The following is a 13,447-nucleotide window of genomic DNA, read 5'->3' as shown; positions in this document are numbered from 1 at the left end:
GGTAGGTAATCGGTTTCGGTAGGATGAATTAGGTTCCAGGTAGTATTTTTTTTTTTATTGGTTGATTGAGGGTATGGTGCCAGGGAGTGCGCAGAACCTGGTCGGTGTAAGTGGAAGAGGAGAGGGAGATTAGGAAGATTGTAGTAGTATTGAACTGTAGTGTTTTGATTTCTAGGGGAAGAGGAGAGGGAGATTAGGTAGATTGTATATACTTTTTGAATAGTAGCGTTTTGATTTCTTTACAGACTGCTTTGAAGTCTGATGTTGAGGTTAACAATCTGGTGATGGAGGGTTCGAGTTTTGCTACATGCGTTGCATATAAATACCATTTATATGCATATAAATACCATTTATATGCATAATTAGTGTGTAAATATTAACACTCATATTAGAATTCCCCTTGTGACCTGGGACAAGCTAATCCTCTTTTGCATGTAAAACATTTCTGGCTTCTTTGCTTTATTGTAGAGGCTTATACATCCCCTTCCCCACATTCATTTTTGAAGGGGGTTGTTTGTTTGTTTTTTTAACATTGCTTCTTCTTGACTTTATTAACTTTTCTGACATAACCACAGGACAGGGTGGAAAACAGTGAAACTTTGTTCCCTTTTGAGTAGATCTCAGCACAGAATCTACAGTAGTGCTTCTGTTCAGAAGCAACACAGAACACATTTCCAGGACCTTTTCTGACGTCATCTGTATGCGTCAGGGAGAGGGGGGGGGGAGGGAAGGAGGAGCTGCTCTGCTTCCAGGGAGTGGAAGGGTAAAACAGAGTCTCTCTCCTGGCTGCAGTCTTCCAGCTGGAGTTCCCTCTCCCAAACGCTCAGCCTGAGATAGAGCCCACAGGTCATTTCTAATACTGCAAAGCAGAGAAAAATGCCTGCAGGAGCTGTTACTCAGGTAGGAGATTGCCTGCCCATAATATTTTTAGGGTAAAATCAGCTATTGAGGCTTTATTCTGGAAACAGCTTGATTTCTTTTATTATTGAGACCCCTCCCAGAAGAATACCTCTAGTACAGAGCAGGAGGGGAGAGATTCTTCTGGTAAGGTTACCATATGGCTCCAGAAAAATGAGACATCCAGGTTTTACTTCCATGGAAAGCAATAGAAGTAAAACCCAGACGTCTAAAATTTAAATCCATCCTCCTTTTTCTGGAGATGGAGTCACTAAGAGAAGTGCATGTTGGAGTGTTTAAGTGGGTGGAATTGGAGGACCCAGCCTACAGAGGAAGGATGGAAAAGGAAATAAAAAGGGTTGTGCTAAGAGAGAACTAGGCTTTTGGTTATCTGGATCTCCTGCCAGAGTTTCAAGTACTGAGGGAGACTCCGGGAGCTATCAACTGCCTGTGGGGGCCAGTGTGCAATACTGTGGTATGATTAAATCAGCTTGGCAGGGAAGAAGTGGCCAAGAGAAAAGTTAAGGGGACTTTAAGCGAGCAGCCCCAAGCTCGGAACACCCGCACTATTCTATGCAGTGCAAGCGAATATCACAGGTGTAGTGCTGAAAAATAACGTCCTAATGCTTGCTATTAGTGTTGAGCATTGGGACGTTATTTTTCGGAACCTGCTTGGCTCATGCACACAAGATGCTGCGCAGTTAGCAAAACTCTTGTGTGCATACCCAGGTGGTGGTAGGGGGCGGAGAGCGAGCTCGTATGGCAATGATGCTGCCACCATGTCAGCCAAACCCTTCAGTCCTGGCCTTTTGCTCCACCATCCCCTTTACGGCACTCCTTCACTTCAGTCCTGCATGGCCCAGACTGACCAGGATCAAAGGAGACCGGGTCGCTGCAAAGGGAGGAGGGCTCGGGGGCGCAATGAAGTTTCTGGCACTGGCTACAAGCACACAGGATGAGCCGGAGAGCATCCGATTCTGTTTGCCAGAAGTTAGACAAATGCCTAACACCAGCTCCAGGCTAGCGTTAGGTTTCCTGCAGGAGGACAGAGTTTTGTAAGGATGCTGTTTCTGAGCATTGGGAAGGAATGGCTAAGTAGCTCATGTTTTGATTTATTTATTAAATCAAAAAGCAGTTCTTAAATGGCTAAACCATGTCATACCTATTTGATACAATGCCATTGCACATAAACACAACCAGCAACCCCCTCCCCCCCTGCATAACACAAACAAGGGTTGTAGATGGCTAAGTAGCTTGTTTGATTGCATTTACATGCTCTTTGCGCTGATCTTCAGCACTCATGTGCTCATGCCTTTGAACATATGTGCAGTCTAGTGTCATAGAAACATAGAAAGATGACGGCAGAAAAGGGCTATAGCCCATCAAGTCTGCCCACTCTACTGCGCTAGTCCAACGCTAATTGCCTCTACAACCGGTGTTAGGTTCTGAACATTGACCTGCAAGTCTGTTGCCAGGAGGGGACAGAAGACACTGTGTGGATACTAATCTCTGTGGGTCAAAGAGAGTGATTGTGACTGCTTCCAGCTGAGCCCAGACCAAGGGTTTCAGCTTGGCATGGAAGTAGTGACCCCGGGCTGAGGAACAAGGGTGGATCTGGAGTGGCTCACCACAGGTACAAAATGGTTTTGTGTGAAGAGATTGGGAACACAAAGAGGGATTTGTTGAAATTGACTTTATCACTGGAAGAAATGCGTTGAAAGACCTTGTAAATTGCTTTGAAAGTTGGAACTGCGACTCAGATTTTCAAGTAAAGTTCAGGTTTTTTTTATTTTAAAACATATTTTATTGAAAAATAGCACAGCACAACAAAGAGAATACCACAGCAATCACATCATTGTAGCCATGAATACACATAAGTCCACTCAGATACCAACCCAGCTTTTCAAATTCAGAAACAATCGCTACCTGGATAGTCACAAGTTCAACAATCTACTCCGAGCAACCGGAGTTAGGGAATTCCAAAATGGTTCCCACATGTCTTGCAGTTTTCGCCCTTTAGGAGTGTCTAAGTCAGGGATCCGTAGTCGTTCATTTGGAGATGTTGAATAACCAGAGCCCTCCACTGAGCCAGCGTAGGGAACTGCGAGTCAAGTTCAGGTTTTTAATTTTTCATCAGTCTGTTTGATTTCATTTTAATTAAGTAAAAAAAGACTGTACGAAGTGATTGCATACTAAGGAAAATTATCCTTTGACTTACCGGAGTAAGTTCAAAATCTGAACCTTGTTTTGTAGCTCCTGGTCAGGGTACCTGACCCAAAGAACTAGTTGGTGCACCAAAGGCATTTTAAGTGAGAACAGGGTTACATTATTATTACATTAAGGGTGATAATGATGGAGGTGATTTAAGGGGAAGTAGGGACACTTTTCAGGGAGATCTCCTGAAAGAGATGATGGAGAAGGTGCTGACTACGGAAGGGTTTGTGTTTTCAGATCCCAGTAACCTTTGAGGACACCGCCATCTATTTCTCCCAAGAGGAATGGGATGATTTAGAAGAATGGCAGAAGGAACTTTACAAAGATGTGATGAAGGAGAATTATGAGATCCTGATCTCACTAGGTAAAGGACAGTCTTATATTTTTATTAGCACCCTGAATGTGAGGAATTTGGGCATAAACTGAAAACCAAAACAAAACAAAACACGAGAAGCTTGAATGAGTGTTGTAATGATCACTCATTCCTCTCAGCCATAAATAGGCAACAGATGCAAAAAGACAAGGAAATAAAAAAATAATGCTTAGACATTAGAGTGAAGGGAGAAGGAGGTTGGAATGGATTTCACACAGGCCTATGGCAGTGGGATTATAGTTAGGGGAGAATGGAGGTCCCATGTGGCTGCGGTCAGTGAGGTTACAATGAGGGGAGAATGGATGTTGCACGGGACTGGAACTCATCTCATAAGGAAAGGCTAAAGAGGTTGGGACTCTTCAGCTTGGAAAAGAGATGGCTGAGAGGGATCTACAAAATCCTGAATGGTGTAGAATGGGTAAAAGGGAATCAATTTTTTTTTTTTTTTTTTTTTACTCTTTCAAAAATTATGAAGACTAGGGGTCACGCAATGAAGTTACATGGAAATACTTTTAAAATAGGAGGAAATATTTTTTCACTCAAAGAATAGTTAAGCCCTGGAACTCATTGCCAAAGGGTGTGGTGACAGCGGTTAGCACATCTGGGTTTAAGAAAGGTATGGACAAGTTCCTGGAGGAAAAGTTCATAGTCTGCTATTGAGACAGACATGAGAGAAGCTACTGCTTGCCCTGGATCAGTAGTATAGGATTTTGCTATTGTTTGGGTTTCTGTCAGGTACTTATGACCTGGATTGGCCACTGTGGAAAAAAAGATACTGGGCTAAATGGACCATTGGTCTGACCCAGTATAACTCTTCTTTATGTTCTTAGTAAAAGTAGGAGAAAACTACAGGGTCTCGCAAGCTTACTAAATCCAGTGCCCTGGCTAGAAGGCACCTGGAAGTACGCGGAAGCCGATCTGGCATGACCTGCTTCGGTGGAGGGATCTCGGAGGTGTGGGGTGAGGGGGAGAGATGCCAGCCTGGAAGAGAGTCATCTGCACTGGCTGACTTCTGATAGGATGTGCCTCTCGCCGAGAGAAGCACGTCCTGTAGGCAGTCGGCCAGCATGGACGATTCTCCTCCTCATCAGTGTGTCGTGGCACACCTGAAATCTCAGAAGGCCCACAGTTTGCGATACACTGGTCTAAACTAAAGGAAATCCCACAGTGCTACGTAGCATAAGGGGCTGTTTGACTGAACACAACATAGCGATGGTCCTCCTAAACATGGTTCTTATTAAAGACTGAAGGAGATTTGTATCTTTTTATAGAGGTTGATAATGCATTGCAGCATTTCAAGAAAAGGGTGAAATCAACATGATATGCAAAGTGGATATATATGATTTTCTTGAGGTATTTTGAGCTGCTTCCCCCTTAACTAAGGGGTCAACTATTTCCTTTTGCTCAATTCTTAAAAGTTCTGAATTTGGGCGATTTGGGGAACCTAATGCATTGTTCTTATCCCCAAGAGCAGGATCTCCAGCTGTTACCCCTGATATTATATCTTACATTGAACGCGTGAAAGAGCTGTACATCGGAGATGAGCTGGGATCAGAGGAAAGAGAGACTCGGAAAAGCAGCTGCTCAGGTGGGTTCCGTACTAAGAGGGACTAAGGTGAAACTGCTGAAAAGAAGACTGGAATGAGTAGCAGGGAACTGCAGAGACCCCTTCAGAAGCTACTCTGGAGAGAGCTCTCTCATCCCTCACAGAGTTCCTGACTGTCATAAGTACTGTGCATACAGGTTTCATTTTCCAAAGTCCTTAGACCAGTGGTTCTTAACCTGGGTTCGACTGAACCCCAGGGGTTCGGTGAGTCAGTCTCGCGGGTTCAGCGGAGGTTAAAACACACCTCCGACTCTTATAGCGCTTCGGTCACGTTCAATCATCTATCAGTTATTCAGTGATTTTGATCAAGACTGATCGTGTACTCGGTTTCTTGATCTATCAATCAACAGCAGAAGTCACACTGATTTGCAGTAAATTTCATTATTATGTTATTATTATTTGAAATATAGGAGAACTTTTTTGTTTTCAAAATTGATATTATTTTTTCCCTCACTGTATACCTATGTTTTGAATTTGTAAAAATCATATTTTATTTTTCCAATAAAGAAGGGTTCGGTGAACACGCATATGAAACTGGTGGGGTTCAGTACCTCCAACAAGGTTAAGAACCATTGCCTTAGACCATCACTGTGCCATGTAATGTATCTCACTTACTTTGGGTCTAATTTTAACTTCTCTGACCTTTCCATTTTGGCCTCTGATCCTCTATTGACTTATCTTCTTAACAGCTCTTCTCTTGGGCCTGCTTCCTTGGTACTGGATCCATAATTAGTAAGAACTTAGCTTTGTTCACTTTCCTACCCCTTGTAGGCAAGCTGTAGTACGTCCACAGATTAATACTTAATTCTGTCAAAGAAACAACAACTGTTTAGTGGAATTAGAAAAGGTACTATTGCTTTAATTTATTACTGCTCTTTACATTATATTCTAAACTGTTATGGATGACAGTATAACAAAAATTACATGTAAAATAATTTAGATGTTTTGTTAAATGCAAAATCATCAATCCAACTGTGTTCGCGAATCTTTTCATGTCAGTGTTACAAGTGTGAGTGGATCAGCAATTCTCCTACATCCTGTAATGAAAAATTAAAAATATCGTCTCATGAGATCAGTGAATTTCTGTTTCATTCATTGTGGGCCAGATTCTTCAAAAGCTGCCAGAAGTTAACCCGTTTTGTAGGTGCCTGCCACAGTGTGCGCCACTTACAGAATCAGGGCTTTTGTGTCTAACATTTGTCCATTTTCTCTTACTTTATCCAGAAACTGAAGCACCTGAGAATAAAAATACAGACACACGTCACCATGATGTCATCAAGACTCATGAAAAGAGCAAGATATTATTAGCAAGAGATGGAGAGGATATGTCATGTTCTGACAGGGGAAGAAATATATATACCTCCGAAAAGAAGCAAAGAAATTCAACAGGAGACTCAGCTGAGGATTCCAGTGTATGTGAGCAAAGTGCTAGTGATATCACATACAGAGGAGAAGAGTTGAATAACCACATAACGGAACAAAGGTGTGCTTGCGATATATGTGAAATATACCTCAGGGATCTTGTAACTCTGAGATCACATCAGAACTATACTGAAGAGAGACCATTTAAGTGTACAGATTACGGGACAGCCTTCAACCATAATGGAAACATATGGGAACAAGAGAAAACCCACACAGGACAAATGCCATTTATATGTTCTCAATGTGGGGATGGTTTTACTAGGAAGGTAAATTTAGTACAACACCAGGCAATTCACACCCGAGAGAGGTTGTCTTCTTGCACTGAATGTCGTAAAATCTTTCAGAAAGATAGTGTTATAATGTACCAGGCAAGCCATGCCAATAAGAAACTATTTTCATGTTCTGAGTGTGACAAAAGTTTCTGGCAAACTCATGAGAATCCTTTTCAATGTGCTGATTGTAAGAAACGTTTCTTTTGCAAGGAATCCTTAATAATGCATCAAAAAATACACCAGAAAATGGTGACAGAAGAGAGAACATTTTTATTTTCTGAACGTGGAAATAACTTCCTTCATAAGGAAGACCCACTACAGCAAAAAACACTCAAAAAAGAGAAGCGATTTACATGCACTCAATGTAATAAAAGTTTTTCTCAGCAAGGGAACCTGAAAACACATGAAAGAACACATACAGGGGAGAAACCTTTTGCATGTACTGAATGTAATAAATGCTTCAATCATTTTTCATATCTGAAAATCCACCAAAGCATCCACAGAGGAGATAAGCCTTTTAAATGTATGGAATGTAACAAAAGATTCAATCAGCTATCTTATCTGAAAATTCACCAGACTATACACACTGGGAAGAAACCTTTCACATGTAATAAGTGTGATAAAAGTTTTGGCCAGAAATCAAATTTAACAAAACACCAGAGAGTCCACATGACAGAGAAACCATTTATATGTACAGAGTGTAATAAAAGTTTCAAAGAGTCGTCATCCCTTAAAATTCACCAAAGACTTCACACGGGAGAAAAACTTTTTACGTGTTTTGAGTGTAATAAAAGCTTCACTCTGCAAAAAAATCTGAAAACACACCAACGGATCCATATGACAGAGAAATCATTCACATGTGATGTGTGTAATAAAAGCTTCAACCTGTTAGCATATCTGAAAATCCACCAAAGGATTCATGCTGAAGAGAAACCATTTTCTTGTGCTGTGTGTAACAAGAGTTTCACTCTAGGTCGATACCTAAAAATTCATAGACGGATCCATTAAAACCTGTTTGGAGACACTTCCCCAAGAAAGAAATTAGCTACTTCAATAACCATAAAACCAGACCAGAACTGTATAAAGAGAAGGAATTAAAACCTGAAGGTGGTATGTTTATAATCATACTTCTATTTGAAAAAACTTTTATAAAGGTAAATTTGTTAAATACAACTTCAAAAATCAATTTCAATCTTGACAAACTTCCCACACTGTGCTGGAAAAGGCACAAGCCAAAATCTTAAATATTACTGAAAATGAGCCTCAGAAACCAAGGTGAAGTAAATCAAACTCTCACCAGGCCTCATTCAGCCATCATGGCTGCACAGGCCACAAGATGTTAATCAAAGGCTCCTCGTGCAGCCGAGAGCCACAGCAATAAAAAACTCAAACTTGAGAAAAACCTGCGTTTGTCTCAGTTATAGAGCAAAACTACACTGCACCTTAGCACAGCACAGTGTGGAAAAACGTGGTCACTCAAAAAACACAATACATACACACAAAAAGCAAAAAACAAACAAAAATCCACATAATTAAGCCAAGTACTTAGCTGAAGCCTGTTGGAGTGCACTCCCATAGAACCCTGCAGGCAAGCTTGCCTCTCCCAAGTAGATTCCACCATTCAGAGCACAAACACTCCTATAAGATTTCCTCTAATATAGTCTAGAAACATAGAAACAGACGGCAGATAAAGGGCCACGGCCCATCTAGTCTGCCCACCCCAATAAGCCTCCCCTACCTTTCTCTGTGAAGAGATCCCACGTGACGATCCCATTTTGTCTTAAAATCAGGCACGCTGCTGGCCTCAGTTACCTGTAGTGGAAGACTATTTCAGCGATCAACCACCCTTTCGGTGAAGAAGTATTTCCTGGTGTCACCGTGCAGTTTCCCGCCCCTGATTTTCCACGGATGCCCTCTTGTTGCCGTGGGACCTTTGAAAAAGAAATCCTCTTCCACCTCGATACGGCCCGTGAGATATTTGAACGTCTCGATCATGTCTCCCCTCTCTCTGCATTCCTCGAATGAGTATAGCTGCAATTTATCCAGCCGTTCCTCATACGGGAGATCCTTGAGTCCCGAGACCATCCGGGTGGCCATTCGCTTGACCGACTCAAGTCTCAGCACATCTTTGCGGTAATGCGGCCTCCAGAATTGTACACAGTATTCCAGATGGGGTCTCACCATGGATCTGTACAATGGCATAATGACTTCGGGCTTACGGCTGACGAAACTCCTACGTATACAACCTATGATTTGTCTAGCCTTAGATGAAGCTTTCTCCACTTGCTTGGCAGTCTTCATGTCCTCACTGATGATCACCCCTAAGTCTCGTTCTGCTACAGTCCTCGCTAGGATCTCACCATTAAGAGTGTAAGTCTTGCATGGATTTTGGCTGCCAAGGTGCATGACATTACATTTTTTGGCATTGAAACTTAGTTGCCAAGTCCTGGACCAGCGCTCCAGTAGGAGTAGGTCGTGCACCATACTGTCGGGCATTGAGTTTTCATCAGGCACTGTGCTTTTGTCTGATTAGTTCTTGCCTACTACATTGCATAGTTTGGCGGCGTCGGTGAATAGTGTTATTTTACCTCGAAGCCCCTCAGCCAAGTCCCTTATGAAGATGTTGAACAGGATCGGGCCCAAGACCGAGCCCTGCGGCACTTCACTGACCCCCTCGTTTCGGAGGGGGTGCCGTTCACCACCACCCTCTGAAACCTACCTCCAAGCCAGTCCCTAACCCATGTTGTCAATGTATCTCCCAATCCAGTCTGGTAGGTATAGTTCCGCAAGTTAACTCTTGCTGCTTTACCCCCAACAAAAGGGATTCCAATCCATACCGGCAACAAGTCACACCTCTTGCACTCCAACACATGCTACAGCAGCAAAAGTACTTCCTGGCTCCTGGTACAGAAAAACAGCCAACAAACAGCCCTTCCTCGACAAGAGTCTTGTTTCACATCATCATGCTGCTTCAGGAGAAAAGGGCTTAAAGCTCAAAACAAAAATTAGCACACAAGCATTTCCCATATCACCACGACAACGGCTACAGGCAGACTTAAATACACCCCCCTTGGAGCATATGCAGCGTAATAGCAGGCACAAGTTCAAAATCAAAAACTTTATTTAGAGGCATACCAGCACCACAGGCATTAATAGGAAGCAATGCCATTCAATGGCATTGTTCAAATGGTCCTCAGAAATCATTTCTACAAAATAATACCATAGCTTTGCATAGTAAAGATCATGAATAGTTCATCAACTCTGCCCAAGAGGAAAATTATTGGCTAGAGAAAGGCATCGACAAATAACTACGTCTTAAGTAATTTTCTAAAACATGCCCTTTTCACGGCAGTTTCATATCTGACCCACCAAGGAGTCCCATATCAAAAAGTCATTTTACCTGTCTCAACAAGCCTTGGATTCACAGTCGTCTCCAATCTCCCATCCCCAATTGTGGACCTCTGTAGCACCCAGGAGCACTGATTTGCATGCAGGAACGCAAGGATATATGTTAGTAGAGCAAAGAGAATGATAGACAGACCTGGAGGGCTAATATTAAATTTTACAATTCAACATTAAAAAAAGCCAGGAAAAACTTCTTTGGAGACAAGATCTCCAGATCCAACAACCAGATCAGTGCGCTGTTCAACATCTGGCGCTCCCTAACTATAAAAAAAGACCCGTCTTTGCTTCCGCCATCTCTATCAGCCGAGGCCCTTGCAAATTTCTTTAATGAAAAGATTACCACCCTAAGATGCTCCTTCCCCCCCTCAGTCTCCTACAATTCCCTGACCTCTATGGTTCCCAACTCTACCTTACCGGTATCCATCCCTGCCGACAGATCCTGGACCACCTTCGAGCTTGTCTCTGAACCGCAAGTCTCCAAACTCTGCCTCAAACTAAAAACTTGCAAGTGCATTTTGGACCCTTTCCCCTCCTACCTATTCGAGAATATCCCTACACAGGCCATCGCTTCCCTCACCGAACTTATAAACTCTGCCCTAACATCAGGCCTTTTCTCCCCCGACATGGGACACATTTCACTGTCCCCTCTACTGAAAAAGGCCGACCTCGATCCCTCCATTCCATCAAATTACCGTCCTATAGCAAATATCCCTCTCCTAACCAAGCTACTAGAATCCATCATATCCACCCAACTCTCATCCTACCTAGAACGATTCTCTATCCTCCTACCCCACCAATTCGGCTTCAGACCCAACTTTAGCACCGAATCCCTCTTGGCCTCACTAATCTCTAAGGTGCAACAACTCCATTCTCGCAACAAATTTGCTGTTCTTCTTCAATTCGACCTCTCCGCAGCCTTTGATGTCGTTCACCACGACATCCTAATCTTCCAACTCTCCGAAATAGGCATAAGCTCCACAGTTCTGGATTGGTTCTCGAAATTCCTACGCTTCCGCTCCTACACCGTTAACACAAACGGTTCCTCATCCCCCGCCTGGAAGCCAAAATGTGGAGTCCCTCAAGGCTCACCCCTCTCCCCTATCCTTTTCAACATCTACATGTCCTCTCTGAAACTCCTTCATTTATCCCCACTAGAAACTCTCTACTCCTACGCCGATGACATCCTCATCCTCCTCGAAACCGACTCGAACCTCTCGAACCTCGCTGAGAACATTTCCACATGTATCACGAACCTCCAATCCTGGGCCCAATCTGTACAAATGAAACTGAATGAGTCCAAAACCAAACTACTTTGGCTCGGCCCAACCTTAGACCATTTACCCACCTCCATCCCTCTATCTTCCGGCCCCACTCTTCAGCTTGAGTTTTCAAGCAAAGTCCTTGGCATCATCTTAGATTCCTCTCTCTCCTTCAACGATCACCTCAACTCCCTAGTAAAAAAATGCTTCTTTAGCCTCCATATGTTGAGGAAAGTAAGATCCTGCTTTCATCATTCTCATTTCGCCATCCTCGTTCAATCCACCATCCTTTCTAGACTGGACTACTGCAACTCCATCTATATAAGCCTAACAAAGAAAAACCTCCATAGACTTCAGCTAATTCAAAACGCCGCGGCCAAGCTTATTTTCGCAAAAGGCAAGTTCGACCACGTTTCCCCACTCCTCTCCAAGCTTCACTGGCTCCCAGTATACTCCAGAGTCCTCTATAAATGTGCCTGCATAGCCTTCAAGATTCTACATGGCGTCCTTCCTCCTGTTATCCCACTCTTCTGGAATTCCTCAAACCCGCTCTCGACTAGATCCTCCCAAAAATTGAAACTATCTTTCCCTTCTATAAAAGGTATATCCCGCGCAGGAAAACTTGGAACATCCCTCCCCTTTAGAACCACAGAACTCTGGAACAACCTTTCTTCCCCGCTCAGAAATTCTAGCTCCTTCCAATCCTTCCGTAAACACTTGAAAACTTGGCTCTTTTCAAAAATCTAATCACCTCCCGTGCTCTAGTATCCTGTCCCCCTCTATCTCCTCAGTCCCTCTCCTATTTCCTTTCCTTGTAGTTCCTTTCCTCTCAACCTCTGTAAACCGTGCCGAGCTCTGCGCATGCGGAGATGGTGTGGTATACAAACCTAAGGTTTAGTTTAGTTTAGTTTAGTTTAGTTAGAGGCTAGGGCTTGCTGATAAAGAATAGTTTTGGGATTGTGAAGATTGTTTCATCTTCTGCTGGAATTGACTGTTAAGACTGATTAAGTCCCAGATATTGTTTTGAAATGTGTTTTCTTTTGCCTGTATGAAACCTATAAGGCAGCCCGATTATTTTTACTGGTGATTTCAGTGGGTGGGGAACCTAAAGTTCAGGTTCCTTTATGGGAGGTGAAATCCCAAGCTTGGGGAAGAGTTTTTTTCTTTGTCCCCCCCCCCCCCCCCCAAAGCACTGGCAATTAAACCCTGGGCACAGAAGCTGAGCTTCAAGCAACTTATGTTTTGTTTTGGGAATGTTTATGACTTACCTGGTTTAAATTATGTGGCAAAGCCAGAAGCAGCAGAAGGAAAAGAACTGTTTGTTCTTGTTTTTGCACCATTATTGAACCTTGTGAAGCTGTAACAAGTGCTGAACTGTTTATGCAAATAAAGCACATTTTCTTTTTCACCTTAACACCTGTGTGTTTGCTGCATTTTCCTCCACTTCACACACCCCAAGCCTCGCCTTACCGCTCGGCCGAGGTCTGTGTGCTCCAGGCAAGGCCCTTCCTATGGCCACGCCCAGTCACAATATACTTGCCTCTGGAACATCACCCTAGTAGGGCTACACAGAGGTGGCTGAAGTAGTCTGGGGAGTGGGCTAGTGAAACAGAGAGGAGGACCTAGGCCCATAAGCCACTCTAACCACTACATTCATGGTGGAAAATGTGAGGCCACCAAAACCGCATTCTACTGCCATATAGATGGCACCTGCAGCCATAAGGGCTTTTGGGGTTGTAGACAGTTGGGTATAGTGGGTTTTGGGGGTGTTCTGGGGGCTCACCATAACCTATAAGGGAGTTCTGATAGATGTTCACAGCAGTGCCTTCTAAGGCGCCCCACTGCTCTGTTGCCATGTCTGGGTGGCCAGTCCATCACAATGCTGGCCCCTCCCACATCCAAATGGTCTTGTTCTGGGCGTTTGGGACTTGGATGAAATTTTGGTTGAGAATGTGGCATAAAGATAGACGTCCCTTCCCATGTCCTTGGTGCCTCCAGT

At 43.4% G+C, this 13,447-nt stretch overlaps 1 protein-coding gene across 2 annotated transcripts; it reads left to right on the top strand.

Moving 5' to 3' along the window:
* The first annotated feature begins 757 nt into the window (after positions 1–757).
* On the top strand, positions 758–8,569 carry LOC117354485 (gastrula zinc finger protein XlCGF57.1-like). 2 transcript variants are annotated; one of them, XM_033932122.1, is made up of 4 exons: positions 758–900; positions 3,349–3,475; positions 4,959–5,072; positions 6,315–8,569. In XM_033932122.1, exons 1-4 carry the CDS (start codon positions 877–879, stop codon positions 7,790–7,792), a joined length of 1,743 nt encoding a protein of 580 aa, XP_033788013.1. In that variant the 5' UTR covers positions 758–876; the 3' UTR covers positions 7,793–8,569. The 2 variants fall into 2 exon arrangements, with proteins under 2 accessions (XP_033788013.1, XP_033788012.1); XM_033932121.1 differs by having other exon boundaries at positions 4,953–5,072.
* Positions 8,570–13,447: the final 4,878 nt, after the last annotated feature.

The sequence above is a fragment of the Geotrypetes seraphini genome, chromosome 2 (genome assembly GCF_902459505.1).
Source record: "Geotrypetes seraphini chromosome 2, aGeoSer1.1, whole genome shotgun sequence".
Lineage (NCBI taxonomy): Eukaryota > Metazoa > Chordata > Amphibia > Gymnophiona > Dermophiidae > Geotrypetes > Geotrypetes seraphini.
The sequence above is the reverse complement of the archived record's forward strand: the minus strand, read 5'-3'. Positions and strand labels throughout refer to the sequence as shown.